The following is a 26,806-nucleotide window of genomic DNA, read 5'->3' as shown; positions in this document are numbered from 1 at the left end:
AAGTCAGTTCTGTTTCTTAATTGTCTCACTATCTTGTACATGCTGGTCTGTTACATTCCGCGTGTCCTTTTCCTCAGTTCCCCTCAGCGTACACACATGCACGCGTGCACACTCACACACACGCATCCACACACACTGGCCATCAGCATTAGCATGTGGTGCATGTGGTCCAGTTCGTTGAGGATGTTGGAGGAGGATGCGGTCACGTCACGTCAAATTACTTGAGTCTGAGCCCTGGAGAGCCCTCAGCTGCAAGTTCTCCTCACTGCCCAAGATCCCTCTGTATTTTTCGCAGGACACATCATCCCCCCCAGTGTACCCCAGCCTCAGCACATGTGGTGACTCGTCTCCTGTCTCCAATTTCCCCCACTCCTCCCCAACTTCTCTTTTCATAACAGCTTTATGGAGGCATTGTTGACGTATGATAAACTGCACATATTTAAAGTGTATAATTTGATAAGTTCTGCCATAATATACACACCCATGAAACTATCCCCCGATCAAGATAGTGCACAAACCCAGCACCCCCAAAAAGGCCCCCTTTGTAACCCTCCCTCCTGCCCCTCCCTTCCTGCCCCCCACTGATCTGCTTTCTGTCACTATAGATTAATGTGCATCTTCTGGAGTTTCATATAAAGTGAAATTTAAATTCTGTCTGGCTTCCTTCACTCAGCACAACTATTTGGGGGTTCATCCTTGTCACTATTTTCTCTTGAGAGTAAAAACAAGGATCTTCTCTAGAGTAATTCAGTTCTCTCCAGCCACTGTCCCCAAAGAGCTTTAGGCTCACCTCTAACAGATGGAAACATGTTAGAAAACCAGAAAAGCCCCACTCTCTTTGGAAGACCCTGGTGGTTTTAAATAGCACATTTCTTTCCCATATACATCCTTTCTTTTTTTTTTTTAATGAATTTCTTTATTTCTTTATTTATTTTTGGCTGCGTTGGGTCTTCATTGCTGCGCGCAAGGTTTCTTTAGCTGCCGTGAGCGGGGACTACTCTTTGTTGCGGTGCGCGGGCTTCTCATTGCGGTGGCTTCTCTTGCTGCGGAGCACGGGCTCTAGGTGCGCGGGCTTCAGTAGTTGTGGCTCTCGGGCTCTAGAGCACAGGCTCAGTAGTTGTGGCGCACGGGCTTACTTGCTCCGAGGCATGTGGGATCTTCCCTGACCAGGGTGCGAACCTGTGTCCCCTGCATTGGCAGGCTGATTTTTGACCACCGTGCCACCAGGGAAGCCCATCCTTTCATTCTTTATTTGGTTCAACAACTGTTTAACAAGCATCAACTGTATGCCAGGCACTGTTGTTGGGGACCTAGTGAGAATCAGGCAAACAGGGCCTTCCTCTTGGGGAATAGTCAGAATAAGTAAGAAAACCAACAGAAGAAGGGTTCCAAATATAGTAGGTATGATAAAGAAAATGGAAAATGCCTCAGAAGTTGTCTGAAGGGACATATTTCTAGGGAGTGTCATGAGAGCCAGGGCATGGGGATGGAGGGGCTTAGGAAGAGTATGTCTTTTGTTTACAGGTTTTTAGAATGTAATCTCATATTTCCTTTTTAAAGTTACTTAAATGCTGTTTAATGAGCAATATATGCTCACTGTAGAAAAATTAAACAGAGAAAAATAAAGAAGCAAATTGAAAATCACCTTTAATCCCGCCACTCAAATATGGCCATCATTATATTTCATTTTGTTAATTACACGGTCAAGAGACAAAGAAACACATTGTGTTTCATTTTTGTGTAATTAACCAGGCCACGGGAACTGCTGTCAGCTTCCTGGGGAGCTGAGTTGTGTTTATTTTTTTTTAAGAGCTACTAATTTTTGATTAACAAGGATGAATGTAACATTTATGAGGAATCTAATTACACCTTCTTCCCCTTCTCAACAAAAAGCAGCATTATTCCCGACAAAATGTGGAGTCAACACTCTGAGGATATATGGCTCTGAGCTGGGGAATTATAGGGGACATTTTTCATGTCACTGCTTAGACAGTCTTGTGAGCGTTCCAACAGTGAGGTGTCTTGGTTGCAGGTTACATCCCAGCTGAAGCCAGGCTGGATAATAACTCACTTTGTCATTACTTAATTCTGTGATGGCTGCAGTTACTGAGCCAGAATAGAGAGCCTCAGTCGCTGAAAAGATGAGGCACTCAGTGTCAGAATGTCTAGGAACAGAAAAGGCAAGGCAGGCAGTTGAATGGAGCGCAGGTGTGGCTGCATCAAGGAGCCCGATGCTGGATGCAGCGCTTCCGATTCACTTATTTTCTACGTGACATATTTGCATGTTTCATTCATCAGCTCACTCCCTGACACATATCCAGGGAGTTCATCCCGTGTGCCAGTCATAAAGGCCACGTCCACGTACTGGCCAAGCCTGGTGCACAGCTGTTCTCCCCACAAAGTTGACAAACAGGCCTTCAAGGGTACATGCGTTTAAGCCAAAACCAGAACGTACAGGCTTCTATGTGGATTCACCAGCAGCTGGTGATTCCCCCAAATACGTCACATTCTCCTTTGCCTCTGTTCTAGGACATCGGCCTAGAGTGCCACCCCTTGCCCACCGTGGCCTCTCCCCCGGGACCTCCTAGGTCTGTCCTCCATGCAGCTCCTCTTTCAGCACCACAGTTAGCGCCCACCCATTGCTCAGCGCCCCATCTGTGTGCGGGATACTAAGTATTTGCGTATCTCTTCTTCTCTGTGCCTTTGCTCCTGTTGCTTCCCCTGGCCTCTCCCTCCAAGTAACCACCACGTAGTGAAGCCCTGCTCATATACTGGCAGGATGGAATCGTGTGTAAGCATGCTGGCTTTGATATCCACTCTGCCACTGAGAGCTGTGGGACTTTGGGCAAGTTACTTCACCTCTCCTGGCCTCATCCTCTCCAAATGTGAAAGAAGATAATACCTAGGGTTGTTGGGAGGATAAACCAGACTAATCTGGCATCTGGAATGTAGAAAGAACTCAATGCTTATTAGCTATCATTGTAATTAATCCTTCAACAATTATTCCAAACAGAGCCTCATCCTCGAAGCCTTCCTCCATCACCCGCTCCCAACCCCAGATGGGGCTTCCCCTGTTTGCATAATTTAGCACAACTTATACACACACACACACACACATTTTGTAGTTGCCAGTGAGAGTCCTAACAAGGATGTGTAACACTAGCTGCTGTAGTAGATAAGCCCCCACTCTCAATAGCTTAACACAGAGATTTATTGCTCCCTCATCTCACAATCTGTTTGTCCATTTTGGGGGGTAGGATGGGGAGATGGCTCTGACCCACAATATCATTCAAGGACCCAGGCTTCTTGGCTCCTTCTATCTTGTGAGACTGTCTCTTCCATGTGTGGCCCCCAGGGTCACTGTGGAAGGAAGAGAGAGAGAGGAGGGTCTTACAGGGGTCTTGTGGCCAGATCCAGCAGTGACATTATCATGTCCACCCACTTTCCCTTGGCCAGAATCAAGGCCCCCCATCTAGCTGAAAGGGAAACTGGAATATAGAGCCTATTTGTATATCCCAGCTTTCATTTTCCATCCCAGGTGAGAAATAAAATTGTCTCAGCCACGTGAGTGCTTCTCATCTCCCCCATTCGGCCAAGAGGCTGTTGAGGACACACACCATGTGCCCTGGGTCTCTCATCCAGTGTTTGTTCACTTCCATCTTCTCTTGAGCTGAGTCTTAACAATTAACTCCAAAGCTGACCAGGTAGCACCGCGGAAAGCGGCTTTCCAAGCCCAGGCAGTGGAAGGTGCAAATGCACAGAGAAGTAGCAAGGAACTGGCCCCTTCAGGGAACTGCAAGTGACAGCAGCACTCCCTTGAGCCTCATATATTACTGCATAAAAATAGCTCACCACACTAGCGTAGGATGTATACGGAGGTGGGGCAGGGAAGAGGGGCAGCTCATGAGCTCGGAGCCCACAGCCTTCTGAGTAACAGGCAGCCCATCCGCCTGGGCCATGTAGCCTGTGTCTCCTGGATTCCAGTGACAAGGCTGATAAGAGCTTTCTTCCTTGGTACGCCCACCTCTTTGAGTAAAGCACCCACCCTGCAACAAGAAAGTATTGTCTTATGTCAAGTGATGCTTTAAAAAAAGGGTTAGGGGAGGAATGCAAACTGGTACAAACTTTCTGAAAGACACATTTCATTATGTATCAACTTTTTTCAAACAGTCATACTTTTTGATACCAGGAACTCCACTCCTAGGAATTTATCTCAAAGAAATAATCAAGAATGGTGTCAAAGACTTATGTACTAGGAAGCAGAGATTTATGTGCAGAGTTCTTCACTGGGGCCTTATTTATGATAGCAAGAAGTTGGAAAACAGCCTCAATGTCCAACAATAGGAGGCTGAATAAATAAATTATGGGGCAACCCATAATTGGAATAATACACAGCCGTTAAAATTGTGTTTTATAAGCCAGGGGAAAGTGTTCTTTCCTGATAAAAACCGAAGTGGAAAAAGTAGACATCAAAGTTGGTTAATTGTGTGGTCCCAATTAAATAAATCGATTGTGGAAAGACCTTGAATAAAATACCTCACCAGGTTAGGAGCAATTCTCTCGGGTTGCTGGAAGTACTGGTGATTTTTTATTTTTTTCTTCACACTCTTTTGTATTGCCAAGTTTTCTCTGCTGAACGTGTTACTTTATAAACAGAAAAATAATTTTTATTGAAGTATAGTTGATTTACAATATTGTGTTAGTTTCAGGTGTACAGCAAAGTGATTCAGTTATATATATATTTCAGATTCTTTTCCATTACAGGATATTGAATATGGTTCCCTGTGCCATACAGTAGGTCCTTGTTGTTTATTTTGTACATAGTAGTGCGTATCTATTAATCGCATATTCCTAATTTATCCCTCCCATCCCTTTCCCCTTTGGTAACCATAAGTTTATTTTCTATGTCTGTGAGTCTATTTCTGTTTTGTAAATAAGTTCATTTGTATTATTTTTTAGATTCCCCATATAAGTGATATCATATAATATTTGTCTTTCTCAGTCTGACTTACTTCACTTAGTATGATCATCTCTAGGTCCATCCATGTTGCTGCAGTTGACAATATTTCATTCTTTTTTAGGGCTGAGTAATATTCCAGTGTGTGTGTGTGTGTGTGTGTGACATCTTCTTTATCCGTTCATCTGTCACTTGACACTTAGGTTGCTTCCATGTCTTGGCTATTGTAAATAGTGCTGCTGTGAACATTGGGGTGCATGTGTCTCAGAAAAATAATTTTTTAAAGAAGCAAAAAAACAAGGAAATAGTAAGAAAACCACCCTTTCTCTCTGCAGACTCACTCAGAGAGGTACTGTGGTCCTTTTCTACGGTCAGATGAGAACTCAAATGTTGGCCTAGACCACGAGGACCCTGAGTCCATAACAGGCGCAGACTAGCAGTTGCTTCCTGGAACACATCCCTCTCGGCTGTCATGGCATCCATTCAGCTGCACAAGATACGTCCTCTAAAGCTTCATCCCGATAACCCTACAGACAGCACTTCTCTTTACAAGGAAAAATGAAAAAGGCTTATCCCTTTGTAAATTCTATAAGGACATTACTTGGCATCTAGAAAACGACAAGGACCCTTCACCAGATTCTGTAGCCTAACCTTGGTCATGGTTCAGAAATGTTCAGCAGGATTTGAAAAGCATTTCCGCATTTTCACCTGGAACTGTGATTTCCAATTTGATCTGGAGGAATGAAACTGCCTCGAGACGAGTTAAAGGATAGATATGTGTTTCCATTGCTTTCTCTTAGGTGGGGTTTTTAATCCACTGTAGTTAGGTTGTTAAGATAACAGATATTATGAACAAAAAATAACAATTATCCTAAAAGATACAATAAAATGCACTGTAGTTCTCACATTGATATCAGAATATGAATACTCAGATAGTTCTTCAAATCCCATGGAACAAGCCAATTACAACCTTAAACTCATGTCCTAGGAAGGAGAGTTTAGGGCGTTCAGGGAAATGTTTGCTGCCTGCCCAGTACATGGATTCAGCAGAGCATGTTCTGCCCTGGGCTCCACAGGGGACTCATTCTGAGATCCAGCCCGCCATGGCCCTGCTTCTCCAGGCCCCGATGCCAGGAAAGTGTCATTTCCCCATCAGTACATTTCCAGGAATTAAGTGTTCCTTCCTTGCCAATTAATATAGTGACTATTCTTAGAATTGAATTTAAGCTCCATTAGAAAATTGTTAAAGCCTTCCGTGCTCATTTTTCACCAAATTGAGCTCTGTAATGTTATCATAATAGAAAAAAAAAAAATCTTCTGAAGTTCAACTGGAATTTTTTTTCTATTAACTTAGTCATAAGGGTCCAATTTCAGGAAAACAGTTTCAGCGTGTGAGTGAGATCATGCTGTTTGTTGTGCCTCATCAAAGCTGTCCTCCAACATATAGCCGATGCCTATGCTCCCTGGGTTTGAACTTTCTGGAAGGCCAACACTAATTTGGAAACTTCTAGGCTTTTCTGGCATCATCCATTGACTTTTCTGTGAAACTGAATTCACCCCTTCCTGAACCATGGCATTGTGTATTTTGACTAGGTTTCTAAAATGGATGCTTTCCTGATTCTTAAACAGACTATGAGAATGGAATTCAAGGCCATTTGAGGTCATCATTTTTGCTGGCTGATAAATGAACTGAAGCAAAGCTTTACTTGATTTGGGGTTTTTCTGTCTTTTGTGCTTTCAGTATATCATACTGTGGTCACTTTATCTGCCTCTGGGAATCTCCGTGGAAGATAAACTAGAAAACTAGGTTTTTTAAGATTTATGACTTAAAAAGGAAAGCAATGATATCAGATGGAGAGCCTAAGAAAAAGGAAATTACACTTTATTGAGCAACTACTAAGTGCCAGGCATTTTCTGTGCGATTTATTGTTTCATCTTCCCAACAACCGTAAGACAGGTCTTGTCGTACCCATTTCACAGAAAAATGCGGCCAAGGCTGAGAAGTTACACACATTTGTTTGGAATCACACAGCTAAGAAACAGCAGGTCCAAGCTAGTGGGTTCCTGCTGTGGATCTCAGGGCATGGACCTATTCTAAGATCTCTGCAAACATTTACTATTTCTTCCAAGTTGGAGCTTATGCTGTCAAGGACTAAGGATGGTCAGTGCTGACTCTCCGTAGTGAGGGGGTTAAGGCATATGTTGTACTCAGTCTAGGGCAGGGCTTGCCCTGAGTTCTCTCCTGTTGACATGCTTTCAGCTACCTCCTGCTGCTTGTCACCATGCAGCCAGAAACCAGCTGCATCTTCCTGTAAGGGGATGAGTGACAGACAGGGATGTCCCAGCCATATCTCCTTTGGGGCATCCTTGGCCCCAAGTTGGTCGCATCTCAGTTCTGCTGGGTGAGATAAAAGGAGAAGGAAATGGGTAGTATCCTAAATGAGCCTCTCCTGCTACTTTCAGAGGAAGAACTGGGCACAGCATTCATTTATGCACCTGTTCAACAGGTCAGTTGATAAATATCTATTAAGAATTTGCCATATGCTAAGCCTGGTGCTTTCTATCTGTAGTAAGGAAATCACTGTATGCACTTTTGATGTTTATGGGGTATTCATACTTGTGTGAGAGCTACAACCTGTTAAGGAAATGTCTTAATCATGCATTCACTTAACAAGCATTTATTAAGCAGCTGTTAATTTTCCAGGCACTGAGCTGTGTACTTTCTCATCCCTTACCTCTTTTCATCTTCACTCACCACTATGAGATCAGCATTGCAATCCCTGTTTCCTGGGTGATAAAACAAAGGCTAATGTCCCTTAAGTAACTTACTGTGCTCAAAGCTAGACAGATGGACACTCCAAAGTGTGAATTCATGAATAACTGAGCTTGTCTCAGACGAGGACCACAGCATCTTCCTGCAGGATTTAGTGGTTGGCAAACACATACCTAAAACCTGCTCTGGGTACTTGCCTAGTAGCACAGTGGTTAAGAATCCGCCTGCCAACTCAGGGGACACTGGTTCGAGCCCTGGTGCGGGAAGATCCCACATGCCGCGGAGCAACTCAGCCCGTGCGCCACAGTTACTGAGCCTGCGCTCTAGAGCCCACGAGCCACAACTACGGAGCCCGCGCGCCTAGAGCCTGTGCTCCACAACAAGAAGAAGCCACCGCAATGAGAAGCCCGCACACCGCAACGAAGAGTAGCCCCCGCTCGCTGCAACTAGAGAAAGCCTGCGTGCAGCAACGAAGACCCAACGCAGCCAAAAATAAAATAAATTAATTAAAAAAAAAAAAACAAAACCGTGCTCTGGAGCAGAGATGAATGCAGTCTTGGACACCACGTGACTCCAAACAAGGCAAGAAAAATGATATTGAGATGCAGCAAGACTGGAAAGCATGGCATTTAATTGGGAAGTCCACCGTGATCTTTTGGCTAAAACTTGTCGAGGGAATTGAAATGAACTCGTTGAACTAGTTGAGCTGGAAACCTTACTATTACTCAGACCTCCACCAATTCCAAGACCTCAGACTCTGCAGGGTCCCTCCCTAGCCATCCTCTCTTCCATCCCTTCCTGCCACTCCTCATCCGCCTCATGACCTCCAGCCATTGTCCTTCTCAGCCTTGCCCCCAAAGACTCTCCCTGCTCCTGACCCATCATGGGGTCCTCACCCCACCACTTCAATAGAGACTTCAGTTCAGTGTGCCTCGGGCTCCCAAACGTACATCTCAAGCTCAGTCAGCTCTCCTGCTCCCTTGTTCCATGTAAACAATTTCTGCTAGACATCTGCATTTGGGAACCTCACAGGCCAATCAGACTCAAGGTATTCAGAACTAAATTCACCTTCATCTTCACCCCCGGTGTTCCCTGTGTCCCTGAAGGGCAGGACCGTCCCCCATGCTCCAGCCAGAGGCCCGGACTTCATCCTTAATGCGCCCCTGCTCTTCATCGCCACATACCCCCCATCACCAAGTCCTGGGGCCCCATCTTCTCAGCATCTCCTGAGCTCGTCTGCCTGTCTCCAGCCTGCTGCTGCCCCCTGAATCCCACCCGCCAGCCTGAGGAATACAGCAGCCTCTGGCCAACTCCTCTACCTGCAAGTTCTCTGCTCAAACACCACTCCCTGGGAGAAACCTCTCCTTGCCCTACCAACAACATTCTCATAGCCTCCTGCACATACCTTTCATAACCCAATTATCATTTGCAAATCTTTGCTTCCCGTCTGTTTTTCCCACTGAACTGTATGCTCAGAGAAGGCAGGAGTTGTCTGTTTTCAACCATCGCATCCCTTGTTCTTCCATACAGTAGACCTCAATACATATTTCTTTATTAAATAAATTGCTAATGACCATCCGTAGGCCTTCACCCGCTTGGTCAGTTGCTGGCCTTGGGTACACTCTCACTGTCTGTTCTCTGCCCCGTGCACCTTGGCTGCATCTTTGCTCACCCCGCCTTCTGTACCCCTGCACAAGGTGGCACCAAGAGCCGGCTCTAACCTGCACCTTCCGTCCTACTTGTGATCCTCAGGAGGGAGGAGGGGAAAGCTGAGCCAAGTGATCTGCAGGTTAAGAGCTGTCATCCCAATTTAAATTTTACAAAACCGGGGATATATTTAGGCAGGAGAGCAGGCAAATCTGCCCTGGGGCTGAGTGCCTCTTTCAGCTTCCACGGGTGGGTAACAAATCTCCCCAAAACTTAGTGGCTTAAAAAAACATCCTGTGGTTTTGGTGGGTCGGGATTATGAACAGGGCAGAGTGGAGATGGCTCATCTCTGCACCACAATATCTGTTGCCTCAGCTGGAAACCCCAAAGGCTGGGGGCTGAAATCACTGAAAGCTCGTTTGCTTGTTTATGGGCAGTTGGCACTGGCTGTCAGCCAGAACACCTGCACGTGGCCTGGGCTCTCTCACCATATGGTGGCCATGAGCGTCCCAAGAGCAAGTGCCCGATGGAAGCTCTGTCAGTCACCTTGTGACGTGGTCTCAGCAAGTCATGCAGGGTCACTTCCACTACATTCTCATCAGGGCAGTCATCAAGGCTGGCCCACATTCTAGGGGAAGGAAATCAGACTCTACCTTTGGTTGGGAGGAGCATGTGAGATCAGAAATATTCTTGTGGCCTTTTAATGAAAACACAAATCTGTGATAGAGCCCAAAGTCTGTGAGAACAGAGGATGGGCTGGGAGTCAGATGGACCAGAGTTCAAGTCCTAGCTCCACTGCTCAGTAGCTCTGTGGCTGGAGGCATCAGTGAACCCCTAAAGCTGTATCCTTTCTTGTGAAATCACTGTGGTTTCTAACGGATTGAGTCGGGACCATGTTACACTGTCATTAGCGTGAGGAGAGCCTGGCTGCCCAGGCATCTGGGAAGGAGGTTGAAGCAGCCTCTTTTCCTTCCTTAGTTAAATTCTCCACTGCTCTCAGTTCACTCACACCTTGGCAGGCTCTTTCCCCATTTTGCGCAAATTCTTTGTGATGGGTGTCCCCCTCCCTGAATTCACAGTCTTCCTACCTTCTCCCCATACTAACTGTGCTGTGCTGATCACTATCCCCCAACCCCTGAAGATTCCCACATCCTAGTCCCTGGAACCTGTGAACGTGTGGCCTTACATGATAAAAAGAGACTCTGCAGGTGTGATTAAATTAAGGCCCTTGATATAAAAATTGCTCTGGATTGCTGTGGGCCCAGTGTCATCGTAAGGGTCCTTAGTAGAGGGAGGCAGAAAGATCAGAGTCGGAGAAGATGTGGTAACAAAACAAGAGGTTGGAGTGACGCAAGAACGAGGTTGCGAGACAAGGAATGCAGGCAGCCTCTGGAGGCTGCAAAAGGCAAGGAAATGGATTCTCCCCAGAAGCTGCCAGAAGGAACACCGCCTTGCCAACACCTTCATTTAGACTGTGACCTCCAGAACTCTAAGATAATAAATTTGAGTTGTTTTCAGTCACTAGGTTTGTGATAATTTGTTACAGCAACTGTAAGAACCTGATACACTAACCCTCATCTGTTTCTCGCTTCCAAGTGAAGAGAGTTTCCCCATGATCAGTACTGCTCACTCAACATTTATCCATGCATACCTAGAGTCTCCCAGACCCAGGGTACTGCCTGTACTGCATTTGGGAAACACTCCCTTGGCACAGGAATTGTGTCTGAATCACCCCTGTGCCCCCACACCATGGTGCCCACAAGGGCCTTGTACATAGCAAACACCCAGGAAACATTTATTTAATTATTGAGAGAGCTCGTGTTGCGTTGCTATCCTCGGTGAGCCTCTTAAAACCTTTTTATCACCAGACCTATTTGTATTTGTCTGGAGCTAGTCGTCGCACATGATGGTAGGAGAATGAAATGAACAATTTCATTTTTGCTACAAGGAAATAAACATTTTATTCATGGACTTTATCATCCTATGTAACGGAATCTGAGAACGACAGTGCATTTTGTGTCGGCTGCCTGCATCAGACATAGGGCAAATCTATTTGATGTGTGTGCCTCAGTTCCTGACCCTGTCTTTTTCTCAGTTCATTATTTTTACCTCTTTCTCTAGTAGTCTGCATTCATAGAAAGAACAGAGATTTTTAAGTATTATTCATTCCTCCAGAATCTTGGACTTCCCCAAATAGTAAAAAGCAAGTCGCCCATCTATAGATGCCTGGTTAAGTGGTTCTTAACCAGGGGTGATTTTGCCCCCTAGAAGACATTTGGCAATGTCTAGAATGTCTAGAAGGGGTTGATACTGGCTTCCAGCAGACAGAAGCCAGAGTTGCTGCTAAATGTCTTACAATACACAGGACAGCCCCAAATGTCAGCAGTGCCAAGGTTCTGAAACCCTATGCTAGAGCAATAGGCTGTGGGGAAACTGACTTAGCCTCCCCAAGCCTGAGTTTCCTCCTCTTAGATGGAATTAACAAGGTGGTAATGAGTTAAAGTTAACTGTGAAGCGCTTAGCGTGGTGACTGCCACCCCGTAAGCACTCAGTAAACCAGGCTAGTATGCTTGTTATTAAGAAGAACAGAAGAGGGCTCCAAACTCTGTGACATGAGGCACTCGGAAGAAGCTAGGACTGGAAAAGCAACTCTTGAAGGACAAACACAGCCGCCATCTTGGGATGTTTGGAGGAGGGAGGAAGTCATCTCCATGGATCAAACTGGGATGAACAGGGCAGAATTCTAGGGAATGTGTTGGGGCTCAAAATAGAGAAGAGTGCCGTTCCTGGCTGCTGGAACACAGACCCAGTGACCTGGACCCTGGGGACAAGCAGAGGGGCCGTGGCACACCCCACCTCACTTGAGGCAGCGGCCGCTGCCTGGGTGGGGAGCAGCCAGCAACGTGGCCCTTCCTTGGGCTTCTCCTGATAGAAGTTCTGTGAATTCAGGCACAGGGAGAGTTCAAGATATCCCACTGGAAAGTCAATACAGTCATCCGTCCATATCCACAGGGGATTGGTCCCAGGACCCTTGCAGATAACCAAGCTCCACGCTTGCTCAAGTCCCTTATATAAAATGGCATAGTATTTGCACAGAACCCATGCATATCCTCCTTTGCTTTAAATCATCCTTAGATTCCTTGTAATGCCTCATTCAATGTAAATGCTATGTAAATAGTAGTCAATACAGTGTAAATGTTATATAAATAGTTGCCAGCACACTGCAAATTCAAGTTTTGCTTTTTGTAACTTTCTGGAATTTTTTTTCCAAACATTTTTTGTCTGCAGTTGGTTGAATCCCAGATGTGGAACCTGCAGATATGAAAGGCTGACTGTAGTCTGCCTGCCTTGCTCTTCAGTGCTGATGTGTCGCATAATTAATCAGGTCAAAGAAGGAGAAGGCCTTTCGTGCACCGCCTTCTGTGAGCGTACAGTACTGGGGAACAAATGCAAAAGGGCTATTGTAGGCATAATAGATGACAGAGTAGGAGTTGGTTCATTTCAGGGGAGTTTATCTTAATGTAATTTTCTCAGTTAGCGAACTTGCCTAATGGTGGAGGGGCACAACGGCTAGCACATGTTCAGGTACCTAACAGGCACGTTGTTAGTTTGCTAGGGCTGCAGTAAAGTACCATAGACTGGGTGGCTTAAGCATCAGAAATGGATTTTCTTACAATTTTGGAGGCTAGAAGTCTAAGATCAAGGCATCCACAAGTTTGGTTCCTTCTGAGGCCTCTCTCCTTGGTGTGTAGACAGCCGTCTTCTCCCTGTGTCTTCACATGGTCTTCCTTCTGTGTTTGTCTGTCCTAATCTCCTCTTTTTATAAGAACACGAATCCTATTGGCTCACCCGCCCCCCAGTGACCTCATTTTAACTTAATCACCTCTTTAAGGACCCTGACTCCAAATACAGTCACATTCTGAGGTGCTGGGGATTAGGACTTCAGCATAGGATTTTGAGAGGGAAGTAATTCAGCCCACAACAGACACCGTTAGAATTCAGGGCAGCGCCTTTTAAAGGGGACTCTGGCGGGTAAGAGAGAATTTGTGCATTACAGCAGGCCTCGGAGTTTTTGTGGCTCTCACAGCCTCACAAAAACCAAACTCCAGGACCGTGCACACCTGAGTTGGGAGAGGCATGATTCAGATTCGGAAACAGGGTCTATTCTATGCATAGCAGGTACGGTAAGAAAAAACATAGCTAAGAAAAATACAGGCAAAATTAAAATCCCTGTACTTTACCGTAATGAATTGTATGTTAGAGAAAGAAATATCCTGGGATGGGAATCCTCAGGCAGCTCTGTGTTCTTCATTTTACTGTGTGTTGTCAGGTGTACCCCTCGAGGTGTAGGCAAGCCCCATTGCTGCATCTACACAAGCCAGCAAGGCAAAGACACCTTGCTACAGAATCTGAGCCAATGTTTTATATTTTACCTCTGTTATTCGTCTACACATTTCCCTTTTCTTGGAAAAATACCACATTGCCTCTTGATTTCAATGTTATAGACATTGTTTTGCCCTGGATGGCTAGGCTCTCTGTTCAGTTCACCACACGTCGTATCTGCCACTTATTATGTTAAACACACACATAATAAAAGTGTAGAGAGGTGTATAAAACAACATTGCTTCTCTAAAGATTCAGCCCTACCACGTCTGTTCCTACATCACTTGGATTTCTATTAACATAGTAAAAAACGTTCTGCAAAGTGACTTTGAAATGACAGTGCATTTCTAAGCTACTAGTAAAGAAATGCTAAGGGGGCGGGGAGACTTTTGCTTTCAAATACTAGCATGATTCAGGCCAAAGAAGCCTCAGGTCAAAGCAGTCTGAGCCCTTTGAGCTTTTAATTAGTGGACTGATTATATAGTTCAAGGCAGTAACAAGGGAACTGTGTGTCTTAGCCTCTGTCTCTATCACTGCACAACAGATTGACCCAGCTTAGGAGCAAGTGCCTGCACCTCTTTCTTCGTGGGTTCATCTCACCCTCTCTCCATCCAATACACTTAGCTCTCTAACTGACAGGTCAACAGAGCAAAGTGTGATAATCCGACACCGACTGGAAACGGCCCCTCCAGCAGGGGGAGCTCACCCCAAGAGCTGGTCATCGCGCCAGCATCCATCTTTCCCACATGACAGTATGAAATGCCTCACCTGAGTTCAGGTAGAGGGTACCTCATTTTCATGAGAAATGAGATTCTTCTGACCAACTTATTGTTGATGAAGCCAGGCTGATTCCTAACAAGCACTACACTCTTTTATAAAGAATTGGGAGAGGGGGAGGGCATTTCAAAGAAGGGAAACACAATCCAAGTAGACCTTTGTCTCTCTCAAATTTCCCTCCCACCAAAAAAAAAAAAAAAAAAGTTTAATTTTCAAATCTATAGGCATAAAGCCTTGTTACTTAAATTTTAACCCTCACAAATGGTGACTTCATCTATAGTCGAGATTCTCAGTAACAAATGAAACCTAAGTCAAACTGGCATGAGAGAAAAAAAAAATGAACTGATTAGCTCGCATAACTGGGACATGGGATTTTAGCTAGAGCCAGATCTGAGTGTTGGTGGGAAATATTCAAATAGGAACAGTTAGTGGTGGCACCAGCCAATCAGAACAGCACACACTGGTGATGTCAGGCCTGCGTGCGCCATCAGGGCGGGGTTCTCAGGAGTCTTCTTTCCCTTTTGACTCCCCCTCCTCGCCATCAGCTTTACTCTCAAATAAGTCCTGACCTCATGTCGCAAAACCCCAGCAATAGCTCCAGGTGCACAGCCCCAGGAAAGTTCCTTCCCAGGGTTCCAGCAGAATTCCTGGGTCCAGAGCGGATCAGGGGTCTAGCCTAGACGAATCACTGACCACAGGCCTGGGTCAACTCAGGGGAGCTGGTGCAGAAGCAAAACTCTGGGGTCAGGGTGGCAGAGGGCTGGCTGCCCCAAGTAAAGGCAGGCGGTCGGCTAGAAGAAGAAGAAACAGAGGACGCAGAAGCCATGACAATCACGTCCACGCAAGTCATATGATAGTAGATGGCGCTTTGGGCCCTGACTATGGTTTCTGGAAATGTCGAGAGGATCATGTTGCTTTAATGACTTGCCTCAAGTGCCATTAATATCCTTGTCCTTAAAAAGATTTCTTTTATCGTTGACGGAAATACTTAATAGATGTAAATTTTACACTCTAAGTAATATGCAGCTGGCATTAAAACACGCACACATTGTGAAGCATAGGTCCAAACTGACCATCTGCCTGAGCCGGCTACCCAACGATCTCAGGTGTGTTTTCATGGGGTACTTGGTGGCTCTGGCAGGGGAGCTATCTCCCAGTTCCGTACAACCAAGGTGCTCTGCAAATATCCGGTAACTAAACGTGTGAGGCTGTTTGCGTCACTACAGCTGAGCTTTCTTACCTATTGATAAAGACTCTCAACCATCAGTAGGAGATAACAGTTTTAAAACATTGTTTATAGAGACTGTAACGCAAATTAGTGTCACAAAATAGACTCAGGAACTGTTCAGTATTCATGACTTAAACAGGCAGAGTGTTGACATCCTGGAGTCTGTGGATTTTTTTGGTTTGTTTACATTTAGTAGCTTTTTTAGAGAAGACAAAACTGGGAAATGCCTCCTTAGTCTCCCATAAGGAGGGGTTCTGATGATATGCATCTACTTTCATCTTCAATGAGAATGTGTCTTTAATTCTTTTTTTTTTTAACATCTTTATTGGAGTATAATTGCTTTACAATGGTGTGTTAGTTTCTGCTTTATAACAAAGTGAATCAGCTATATGTATACATATATCCCCATATCCCCTCCCTCCCACCCTCCCTATCCCACCCCTCTAGGTGGTCACAAAGCACCGAGCTGATCTCCCGGTGCTATGCGGCTGCTTCCCACTAGCTATCTGTTTTACATTTGGTAGTATATATAAGTCCATGCCACTCTCTCACTTTGTCCCATCTTACCCTTCCCCCCGCCATGTCCTCAAGTCCATTCTCTAGTAGGTCTGCGTCTTTATTCACGTCTTACCCCTAGGTTCTTCATGACCTTTTTTTTTTTTTTTTCTTAGATTCCATATATATGTAGTAGCATACGGTATTTGTTTTTCTCTTTCTGACTTACTTCACTCTGTATGACAGACTCTAGGTCCATCCACCTCACTACAAATAACTCAATTTCGTTTCTTTTTATGGCTGAGTAATACTCCATTGTATATGAGTAATATTCCATTGTATATATGTGTCACATCTTCTTTATCCATTCATCTGTCGATGGACACTTAAGTTGCTTCCATGTCCTGGCTATTGTAAATAGAGCTGCAGTGAACATTGTGGTACGTGACTCTTTTTGAATTACGGTTTTCTCAGGGTATGTGCCCAGTAGTGGGATTGCTGGGTCGTATGGTAGTTCTATTTTTAGTTTTTTAAGGAACCTCCATACTGTTCTCCATAGTGGCTGTATCAATTTACGTTCCCACCAACAGTGCAAGAGGGTTCCCTTTTCTCCACACCCTCTCCAGCATTTATTGTCTGTAGATTTTTTGATGATGGCCATTCTGACTGGTGGAGGTGATACATCATTGTAGTTTTGATTTGCATTTCTCTAATGATTAATGATGTTGAGCATTCTTTCATGTGTTTGTTGGCAATCTGTATATCTTCTTTGGAGAAATGTCTGTTTAGGTCTCCTCCCCATTTTTGGATTGGGTTGTTTGTTTTTTTGATATTGAGCTGCATGAGCTGCTTGTAAATTTTGGAGATAAATCCTGTGTCTTTAATTCTTAATTACAGTTTTTGCCGACTACCTTTTCCCATTTCTCTCGTGTTTTTAAGAGAAAGGAGGAGCATGAGTGTGTTCCGTATGCCCATCTGTTTCTGTACATCATTTGAAATCTCAGGTAATTGTTATTTGCTGAGCAAGGGCCTTCTGGCTAGGGCTGGAAAAAGCAGCAGCTAGGTTCGAGAGTGGGAGTTTTATTGCTACTTTTAGCATATTTCTTCATTCATGCATGCATGCCTTTGTTCATAAATGCCCCCACCTCATTCCACAAAAGGTATGAAATGGAGCTTTATTGCTGTCAGTTCATGCTGGCATAAATATTAAATTCTGTGTAATAATCACTTGGGCTATTCCTCCACTTGGTGCAGTGTTACTTACGGCTAACACAAAGTCTGTTTTCTCATCAGAGATTAACGGTCTTTTTCCCTTGATCGGGATTAGATAATGCTTCCTTCACAGCTCTTCTTCAGTTCCAAGAACCCATCCACTTTATATTTGCTGACCTCGCCCCGGCAGGCAGTGCCGGGATTTCCTGCGGGCAGTGGTTTGTTTCAGCATTTTCAGGCATTCCTGCAGGCCGTGGAGAGGGAGGGGGATTTCGTCCCCGCAGCCAGGGGGTCCTAACTACCAGGCCCCGGCACCTGTCCTTCTTAGCAGCAGCAGTGTTAGTAAAATGCGTTTCCAGATAGTGTCCTGTGTCTGAAGTGGGCTTTTTATCTGTTGAAGTTGGATGCAAGCAACAGAAATTAACTCTGTGAAGTGTATGCAGAAGAAACAAAATGCATCAGAAGGCTGTGTAGGTGTTCACGAAATCAACAAGCAGGTGTCACAGCAGGTGGGACCCAGAGTCGGGTGAGACCAGGGGCAGCAGCGTCAGAGCGTGGGCTCAGCCCCAGCTGTCTGCCGAGGCCTGGAGTCAGACTTGAGAGTGATTCTGAAGGCCTGGTTTGGGTCAGGGCCCACCCATAGCCAGGGGACGGTTGACTTTGATGACAGACTTTACTGGGGATGGGGTGGTAGCGATCAGAGTATTTTTACCAAAATGAAGGGAGAAGAACTGGCATGTGGGGAGTGGGGAGGAATATGTCCATTCCCTCCCGCTTTCCCAGTCTGTGCTTATATTCCCTCCGTGTTTGATGAGTGTTCTGTCAGAAATCTTTCACCTGTGTATACAATTTACCTTTGATATTGTATTCTCGATACCATCTTCCATTTTGCTGAGTTAATTTTATTTCCATAAAGCTGGGGAAACCTAGACTTGCCCACTGTTTTAAATAGACAACTTTTTAGAACAGTTTTAGATTCACAGCAAAGGGGGAGGTACAGAGGTTTCCCATACACCCCTAACCCCACGCATGCACGGCCTCCCCATTACCAGCACCCCACCAGAGCGGACTATGTGTTACAACTGATGAACATACCTCTTCACGCAAAACCCATAGTCTCCATTAGGGTTCACTGTTGGTGTTGTACATTCTGTGGGTTTGGACCCATCTACAAGGATACGTGTCCACCATGATAGTATTATCCTGCGTAGTTTCACTCCCTACAATCCCTCTGTGCTCTGCCCATTCATTCCTCCTACCCCCCACCAACCCTTGGAACTACTCATCTCCACTTCTTTCTCCCCTGTTGGCCTCTGTAATGATTGTTTACTTGATTAGGTGTAATCTAGTCTTGCTCCTTCTTTCCAAAATCAGAGACTCTTTGGAAAGGGCTCAACTTTCAGATTGACAAAATTACCTGCAAAACTTTCTTAAGACTCCCCTCAAAATGAGGTCATAGCCATTAAGGGTGTGAGAAAATAGAGGCCTGTACTGATTGCAATCCTACAGTCTTCTAACCCATCCTGACTTCTTCCCCATTTCCTCTTTTTATATGTATTTTCCAACATCTTATAGCTTGCTTAGTGGGAGGATTGGTCTGAATTGCCTACTTCACTAATACCAGATACAAGAGTCCCAGTTTTATCTTTCTTCTACGGCATGAAACAGACTCAAACACCTGAGAAATGGGCCAGGCTGTTGTTCTGAGGGGGTACATCAGAACAGCAGGAAGAAACAGGAAATCTTATTAAGTGAGCACCTGCTGTGTGCGTGAGTGAGCCAGGGCTGGGTCTCCCCATCTGTGAACTCATTCACGTCTGGTGGGGATTGATGAGGACCTTTAACCCCACAGTGTCTCAGTGTCTGATTATCTCTCAGTGGTAATGAAATACCTGCCTGCAGGGCTTCAGTGAGGGTTGAAAGAGTTAGTTTGGGAAAAAGTAGGTCAATTAACCATCGCCCCTGCATGCAAAGCCTGTTATCTCTCTGTGATCCCAAGAGGCAGCTTGTTAAAACCTCAGCCTGCAGGTGTGCCAGACACCTTTCTCTGGATTTTCGTTCATGGAAACCCATTCAGGACTTCCTCTGCTCTGTTTCCTCTCCTATTGTTGAAACACTAAGGAGAGCTCATTGTAGTTACCTCACCACTATCCTGGATGAAGTCATTTCATGCTGGTCTAGGCACTGGCTTCCGGAAGAATTAACCACTGCCCGATAGGAATTCTGTTGACACAACTGTCTCAGTTTTGGTTGTCCCAGAAGCAGACACTGAGACAGGGATTGGGTGCAAATTGTCTGGGAGGTGATCTCATAAAATACCAGCAAGGGAGTGGAAAGTGAGACAGGGAAGGGAATGCACCAGTGCACTTTGCGTCGTCCAGCCAGCTGCCGCTGTGGGCAAAGGGGGCCAGTCCTGCTCGGGGAACCCCAGGAGCCCGTGGAGGCTTAGTTTACCCGAAGCGATGGAGCTGGGGTATTTATATGTCAATTCCCATCGGTTGTGGGGGAGGGGCGCTCAGTGGGGCTGATTCCCCAGCACTCCAGCCCATTGCACAGGTGGGCAAAGGGCTCTGGCTGCCAGAGCAAGATCTCAGACAGAGAAATGGAGGTGCTGGCAGGTGGCGCCAGCCTGATGTGCACTAAAGGAGTATGAGTGCCAGGGCACCGTCAGTGTCTCTTAAAACTAACTCCTCCATCTCTTCTGGTCTCTGCCCCTTTTTAAGGCAAATTAGTAGTGAGAGGCAGATGGTCATGTGGCATTCCACTGATCAGGCACATATGACAGTGATGTTGATTCCAGAATTTGTCAAGCTTTGCCCTCACTAACTTCTGCACCCTGACTCGGCTCACAAGAGCCAGCTGTGGACTCCATGCAAACCAAACCCAGGGGTGGTCCGTTCTGGAAGGTCAGTCCCACGGGGCCTCTCCTGTGGGGCAAGATCCTTGCAGAATGTTTTCCCTGACACAGCCTCCGTGGAGTGGCTCATAACTGTGTCCGGAACGGGCAGGGCTCCAGCAGGGTGTTCCTAGGGGTGGGTGGTCTCGGCAGCGAGGCTTGAGCCTCCCCAGACCTGGGAGTTTCCACGTCTGCACCTCCAGCATCATCCGTAGTACCATGTTTCCATAGCATCAGAATCCCACACTCTTTTTCTGGCTGGAGTGGTTGTTAGATGCAGCCGGAAATGCAGGCACAGCCAACCGCTGCCAGGGTTGGGTGACCACGCTCCCTGAAGGCTCGACCAAAGTCACCTGAAGTTTCACAGCCGGCAGCCATCCAGACCAGCTTCATTTAGGGTTGACAGCCCCATCTATCCTCCAAAACTCTATGGATCAGAGAATTGAGTTATGATATATCTTGTATCCCATACCCAGAGCACAGAAGAACTCGTGTCTTTTGCACACTCAGCCATGGAGACGTTGCCTTCTCTTGCTCTTTGTAACAAGTAAATACAGTTTAAAGGGAGGAGAGAATGAGATTTGCTGCTTTAAAATATATTTTAATAGATTGAGTTTGTTCTCGTAAGGCTACTGTGGGGTCTGAGACCCCGGTGTAGCGGAATCCTTCCTTACAATTGCTCTACAGTGGACAAGTCACGTACATTCTGCCCTGGGCGCTGTTCTTAAACACCTGTCTGAGCAAGAGTCTGTGGCTCTTCTATAATTATGCAGACCACACTGTCTCTGCCTTCCAGTAGCTTGTGGTCTCCTGGAAGCAGTAAGAAATCAAACAGAGTTTTTACAAAAGCCACTGATGCATTCTTCCCTGGTGGCGCGGTGGTTAAGAATCCACCTGCCAACGCAGGGGACACAGATTCGAGCCCTGGTCTGGGAAGTTCCCACATGCCGTGGAGCAACTAAGCCCGTGCGTCACAACACTGAGCCTGCGCTCTAGAGCCCACGAGCCACAACTACTGAAGCCCGCGTGCCTAGAGCCCGTGCTCCGCAACAAGAGAAGCCACCGCGGTGAGAAGCCCGCGCACCGCAACGAAGAGTAGCCCCCGCTCGCCGCAACTAGAGAAAGCCCACATGCAGCAGTGAAGACCCAAACACAGCCAAAAATAAATAAATTGAATAAATAAATATATTAAAAAAAAAAAAAAAAAGCCACTGGTGCTGAGGCCTAAGCGAGTAGTCCAGGCATAAACGCTGTAGACACTCAGGAAGAGAGCCCCAGGGACTAAGGTGGTCCAGCAGGGCTGGTAGGAGGGGCCAGGATTTGCATGGGACCATCCTGGATAAGCAGGGTAGGGAAAAGCTGATGGGAGAGGGTGGTCAGTGATTTTAGGCACATCTGGGGACAGTGGGGAAATCCATTTTGCCAGAGTAAAGGGATTGTATGAGGCAGTATAGGCTGCATTCTAGGGCAAGCTAAGTAAACTGGACTCAGTTCTGAACTGGGGTAGATGGTTATATACACAAAAGAGCACTGAGGGAGGACCCCAGGGACACTGCAGTCATGAAGCCTGTTGGGAAGCAAGGTACTAATCCAGGGAAGAAACAGGAGGGCTTGAAATGGGGGCGGGGGCAGAGTGCCACCTTCTCATGGTGTGAGCCTGCGCGGGCCGCACAGTCCCTCTGAGCTCAGGCCCCTTATCCTTGAACCGGTACTAACGATCCCTGCCTCAAACAGTGATGGTTACGATTATATGCGCTGTCATGTGTGCATGCCTGACGGTGTACCCAACCAGAGGAGGTGGTCATGACGTTAGGGCGATGACGTGGAGTCTTGGCCCAGAGCCAGTTCAGAGCAGCTCGCAAGAGCCAGTTGTTAACCATCTCCGTCCAATTCCGCACTCCATGGCATCATGAGAGACTCGAAGTCAGTCACGGTGGAAGTATTTACACCACAGAAATGGGCAAATGCTACTAATCTGGGCTTTCTTTTTCCTCCAGAAAACCAGATGTTGAACCTTGACCAGTGCACCTCTGGCAATCTAAAAGGAAAATAAGAGCCAGATGTGAATGTAATCAAAAGAGGGAAGCCTAAAATAGCAGGCCTGAGCAGATTGGGTTTGTGTGTCCTGTTGGCCCACACCCTTGTAAGGTGCTTTGTTTTCATCTTGGTTTTCTTTGGGGGTTTGGGGGTTTTTTTCGTCCAGCACGGTCACTGCTTCCTGTCCGGAGTCTCTGGCCCTCCTTCCAAAGCTGAGCTGTTTGGAGACTGGAGGAGGGAAGTAGGGGGTTCAATGTCATCTTACTAAAAACATTTACTAATAAAAGGTTTAGTGTTACTATAGCAGCTTAAGGTTTCTCCCAGCTTTTACTCAGCAGCAATGGATTGAATCGTTGACTGGATTTTACTACGCTGTGGTTCCACTGAGGAAGGCCAAGTTCTTAAATCGTGCGCCTGACAGGTGCCATATTTTTGAGCCTGGAGCCAAGCTGTGACCTTCTAGTTTCACAGTAACTAGAGCTGGGTGACATGCATAATAAAGGGAGTACATAGAGTATTTTTAAAATATGGAAGGAAACCAAAGTCAGATAGAAGTGTCAGTCTGAAACTGGTTACCAGAACCTAGGTGATCAATCTTTTCCCCTGTCTCAGGATTCTGATGCAGTAAGTATGGTGACTTTCACTTGGCAAAAGGATTTTGAAATATGTGAGTTTGAGAAGCTACCCCATGCCAAGGACCATGATCCACATGTGATGTAATCTTCACAACCACCTTATGAGTAGGGTTTACAGTGTCTCCATTTTACATACGGGAGAGAAAAAGCTCAGAAAGGTTGGTACCACTCCCGGTGACCCACAGGTGTTAATGACTGAGTGGGGATTTGAACTCGGGTCTATCTGCTGGCCTCTGTTCTAGCCACTATCCCCAAACTGCTTCCCAGTTGGAGGCTCCTCCCTGATTCATAAGCTCACCATGGTTTCCTCTGCCTGGAATGTTCTCCCCACTGTATCTCTACTTGACTATCTCCTTTTCATTTAAGTCTCATCTGTCATCTCCTCTGAGAGGCGTTCCTTGGTCACTGCTTTCTAAGTAAGCCCTCCCTAACTCTGCCCACCTGTTACTAGTCGCTCCCTGTGCCATTGCCCAATGTGATGGCTTCCAGAGCATGTGTCACTCTCTGAAATTATTATATTGTCTGTTTACATACTGTTAATAATCTTGCTCTTTCTAGAGCATAATAGTTCTGTCATAGATGTAGTAATACATAAGAGTTCCTAACACACAGTAGCCATCCGATGAATACTGAAATAATGGATGGATGGATGGATGGATGGCTGGATGGATACATGAATGGATAGATACATGGATGGATGCTTGGATGCCCGGATGCAGAGATGGATATGTGAGTGGATAAATGGATGGATACATGGATGGATGGGTGTGTGAATGTATATATGGATGGATACATGGATAGATGTATGAATACATGGGTGGATGAACTTGAACAAGCTCAAATTGGCCATGGGAGATTTCTTTCCAGTTCAGGCCTCCTGAAATTATATGGGAGCCCATCTCCTAAGTCCTCCTGAAGGGGTCCTGGGAAGCTCTCCTGGAGACCTCTACACTTTCCTCACCATTCCCCACCAACCTGAGTATCGGCCTCCCCAAAGGAATAATATTATTGATGGAGAGAGGTCAGCAGAGATACAGGCTGCTGGTTGAACAAGAGCTGTGTTGAAACCAGGGAAACCCCAAGAGGAGACCTGGCTAGGAGTAGCTCCCCTGGTATGGCCTTTGGGTGAACCCCTGTGTGTCTCCCCAGCCTTCCTACCAGTTCCAGGATCATCCAACCCCAGGATTCACAGATCCTGAGGCTATATAGACATCAAAACATACATGGCCTGTACTATCCAGGCTCACCTAGTCTAGAAGAAAGGGTAGCTGTATAAACAAACACTTTATAATTATAAATACAAAAGCTGTGATGAAAATGACCTTCAAGGGCAAAACAGGACAGTATGACAAGGGCAGAGAGGAAGGCACATCTGTGTCTGCCTGTAAGAGTCAAGGAAGGAAGAGACAGCCAAGCTGAGACTTGAAGGCAGGCCAGGGAAAGGGTGTGCAGGCCCAGGAAACGTAGGCAAAGGCACAGAGGCTAGAGCTGCTCACTCAGCGAGTGAGCACGACAGGAAAGGGTCTTGTGTGGCCCGCTGTGGGGTTTAAGCCCTGATCTGTAGGCAGTCAGGACACCTGAAGGACTGAACTCAGAGGGATGTTATGATCTGAATTTTAGAAAAAGCTCATTCAGGCACAAGACAGATGTTAGGGGAAGAGGGAAGAGGCCGCGAGGCCGCTTAAGAGATGATGGCAGCCAGGACCAGAGCAGCAAGGAAGAGAATTCAAAGACGTGCAACCGATCTGAGAAGCATGAAGAAAGTAGAATCAAAATGATTTGGTGATTAACTGGACGTGGAGGGTGAAAAGGAAGCTTTGTGGCCATCCCCCAGCCGGAGAGAAGGTTCCTGACCTGCTTGTTGATCCCCCTTAGATCAAATGCACTGGACTCTATACCTCAACCTTCCAGCTGCTTAAAGGAATGGCAGAGCCCCAGGCCCCAGCGAATCCCAAATGCCCAGCCCTGGACCAGCATCAAAAACCGATGGAGGTGTTAAAATCACAGAGGCTTAAGCCCTCCCTCGGACCTACCAGCTCAAGAAGTTCAGTGTCAGGACCTGGGAATCTGTGTCTTTAATTCCACAGGTGATTCTGGGGCCAGAACCATAGGGCACCCAGTCCGGTAAACACTACTTCAGTCTCTCCGCTGATATTGGGGGAGGAGTGTCAGAAGCCCGGTCATCCCTCTGTGCCCACTTGCTCCAGGCCAGCGCAGTGTCTCCCGCAGAGCGGGTGGGGGCTAAGGGTACCTGGATGGCTTTCCCATCATCCCACGCGCTGGATACCAGTTCTGTGCCACCCAGCTTGTCGTACGTGGGCGCGAAACCTCTGCAGAGGCCAGCAGTGTAATGTGTCCTGGGCACAGTCTGGCTGACTTGGTGTTAAATCTAGACAAAGAAGTCGACCTAGAATGCTCCAAAGCAAAGGCAGTAGTTTCCCTGCCCAACGCTGTCAGGAAATTAAATGACTAAACCAGCAATAAAGCAATGGGCCAAACAGTCAAGTTTGGGCACAGCTTTAACGACTAATTTCTAATGAGAGTTTCAAAACACTACTTTTCCAGAGCAGAAAATCAAGTTGTGCTCATTTATAACCCATCATCTGCAGTGAGTCGGAGGATATTTTTTTCTGTGTTGTCAGTTAACTTTCTGAGCCCATCAGAATACAAAGTAGGGCCGCTGGGCCATAAATCAGCTCTTTGGGACCTGATAAATGGTTATTGTACAAATCCTGCATTTGCATTGGATCTGGGGACATAAATCTACTTTTCATGATCTTACTTTAAAAAAATTATCCCCCTGAAGTCAGAGTGAGTAATTTATACCGGCATTCTTTGCCAGCTGTTTATTTTTCTCACCTTTAATGACTGACTTTCCACTCTCTGCATTTACACTATATTGTAAAATGTCACTCATCATGTAGAAGAAACTCCCAGGACTTCAGTTTGAATCTACCCACCAGGAATAATTTTATAACTTTTTACTCAGCCATGAATAACTATTGTTTGGGTAAGGACTGTCATAATTTACTAGCATTAGAAAGAACCTTACAGACCATCGATGAACCTGCCCTTTGTTCTATAGATGGGAAACCAAGGCTCAAGAGTGGCAGTAATGTCACCAGCCCAAATTGGTGACAAGACGAGGACTCCTGCTTGGGTTTGGGAGAAACAAGAATCCTTGATACCATGAAGAAACAGCTGTAACCTTCATGATTAAGAATAAGTGAAACATTCATTCAAAGACAGTGACGTGAATTGATAGGAACGGCCAAGGGGAGAGCAGGGTGCTTGCTCCCTCATTCATTTGTCATTCATTTGTCATTCATTCATTCACCAGGCAACTAGTGACCATGGCCCATTCTGCTGCAGTCATTACAAGTAAGAAGAAAGATCCCGTAGATGAGACTCAGAGAGTTCTTCGTTTGACCCAGCATATGTCAAGCAGGCAAAAATGAAAGAAAATCAAAATACCCCTGTCATTTTTTTGGCTTTCTGCAGTTCATTAGTAGAATATTCTGAAGAGCATCATGCGAAGGGTGTTTGGTTTTTGTCTTGTTTTGCTGCTGTGCTTTAATCACCTTGGAAACCATGGAGAGCTCACTTCCTTGAAGGTATTTTTCTTATATCTAACAGCTTTGGGGCTTCCCTGGTGATGCAGTGGTTAAGAATCTGCCTGCCAATGCAGGGGACACGGGTTCGATCCCTGGTCTGGGAAGATCCCACATGCCGCGGAGCAACTAAGCCGGTGTGCCACAACTACTGA

At 46.0% G+C, this 26,806-nt stretch overlaps 1 protein-coding gene across 2 annotated transcripts in view; it reads left to right on the top strand.

Annotated features, from left to right (window-relative positions):
• CDH13 (cadherin 13) overlaps positions 1–26,806 on the top strand; it is a 1,028,096-nt gene that overhangs the window by 948,181 nt on the left and 53,109 nt on the right. The window contains exon 11 of one of the 2 annotated variants that reach the window (XM_068528122.1): positions 5,293–6,667. The exons of the other annotated variant lie outside the window; for it this stretch is intronic. Coding sequence (XP_068384223.1) covers positions 5,293–5,356 — 64 coding nt within the window. The 3' untranslated portion in view covers positions 5,357–6,667. Of the gene's footprint in view, positions 1–5,292; positions 6,668–26,806 lie in introns of those variants that run through there. 2 annotated transcript variants of the gene reach the window in all.

Source organism: Eschrichtius robustus, chromosome 19, assembly GCF_028021215.1.
Source record: "Eschrichtius robustus isolate mEscRob2 chromosome 19, mEscRob2.pri, whole genome shotgun sequence".
NCBI classification, from domain to species: domain Eukaryota; kingdom Metazoa; phylum Chordata; class Mammalia; order Artiodactyla; family Eschrichtiidae; genus Eschrichtius; species Eschrichtius robustus.
Note: the sequence above shows the minus strand (reverse complement) of the source record. Positions and strands in the feature narration are given on the sequence as shown.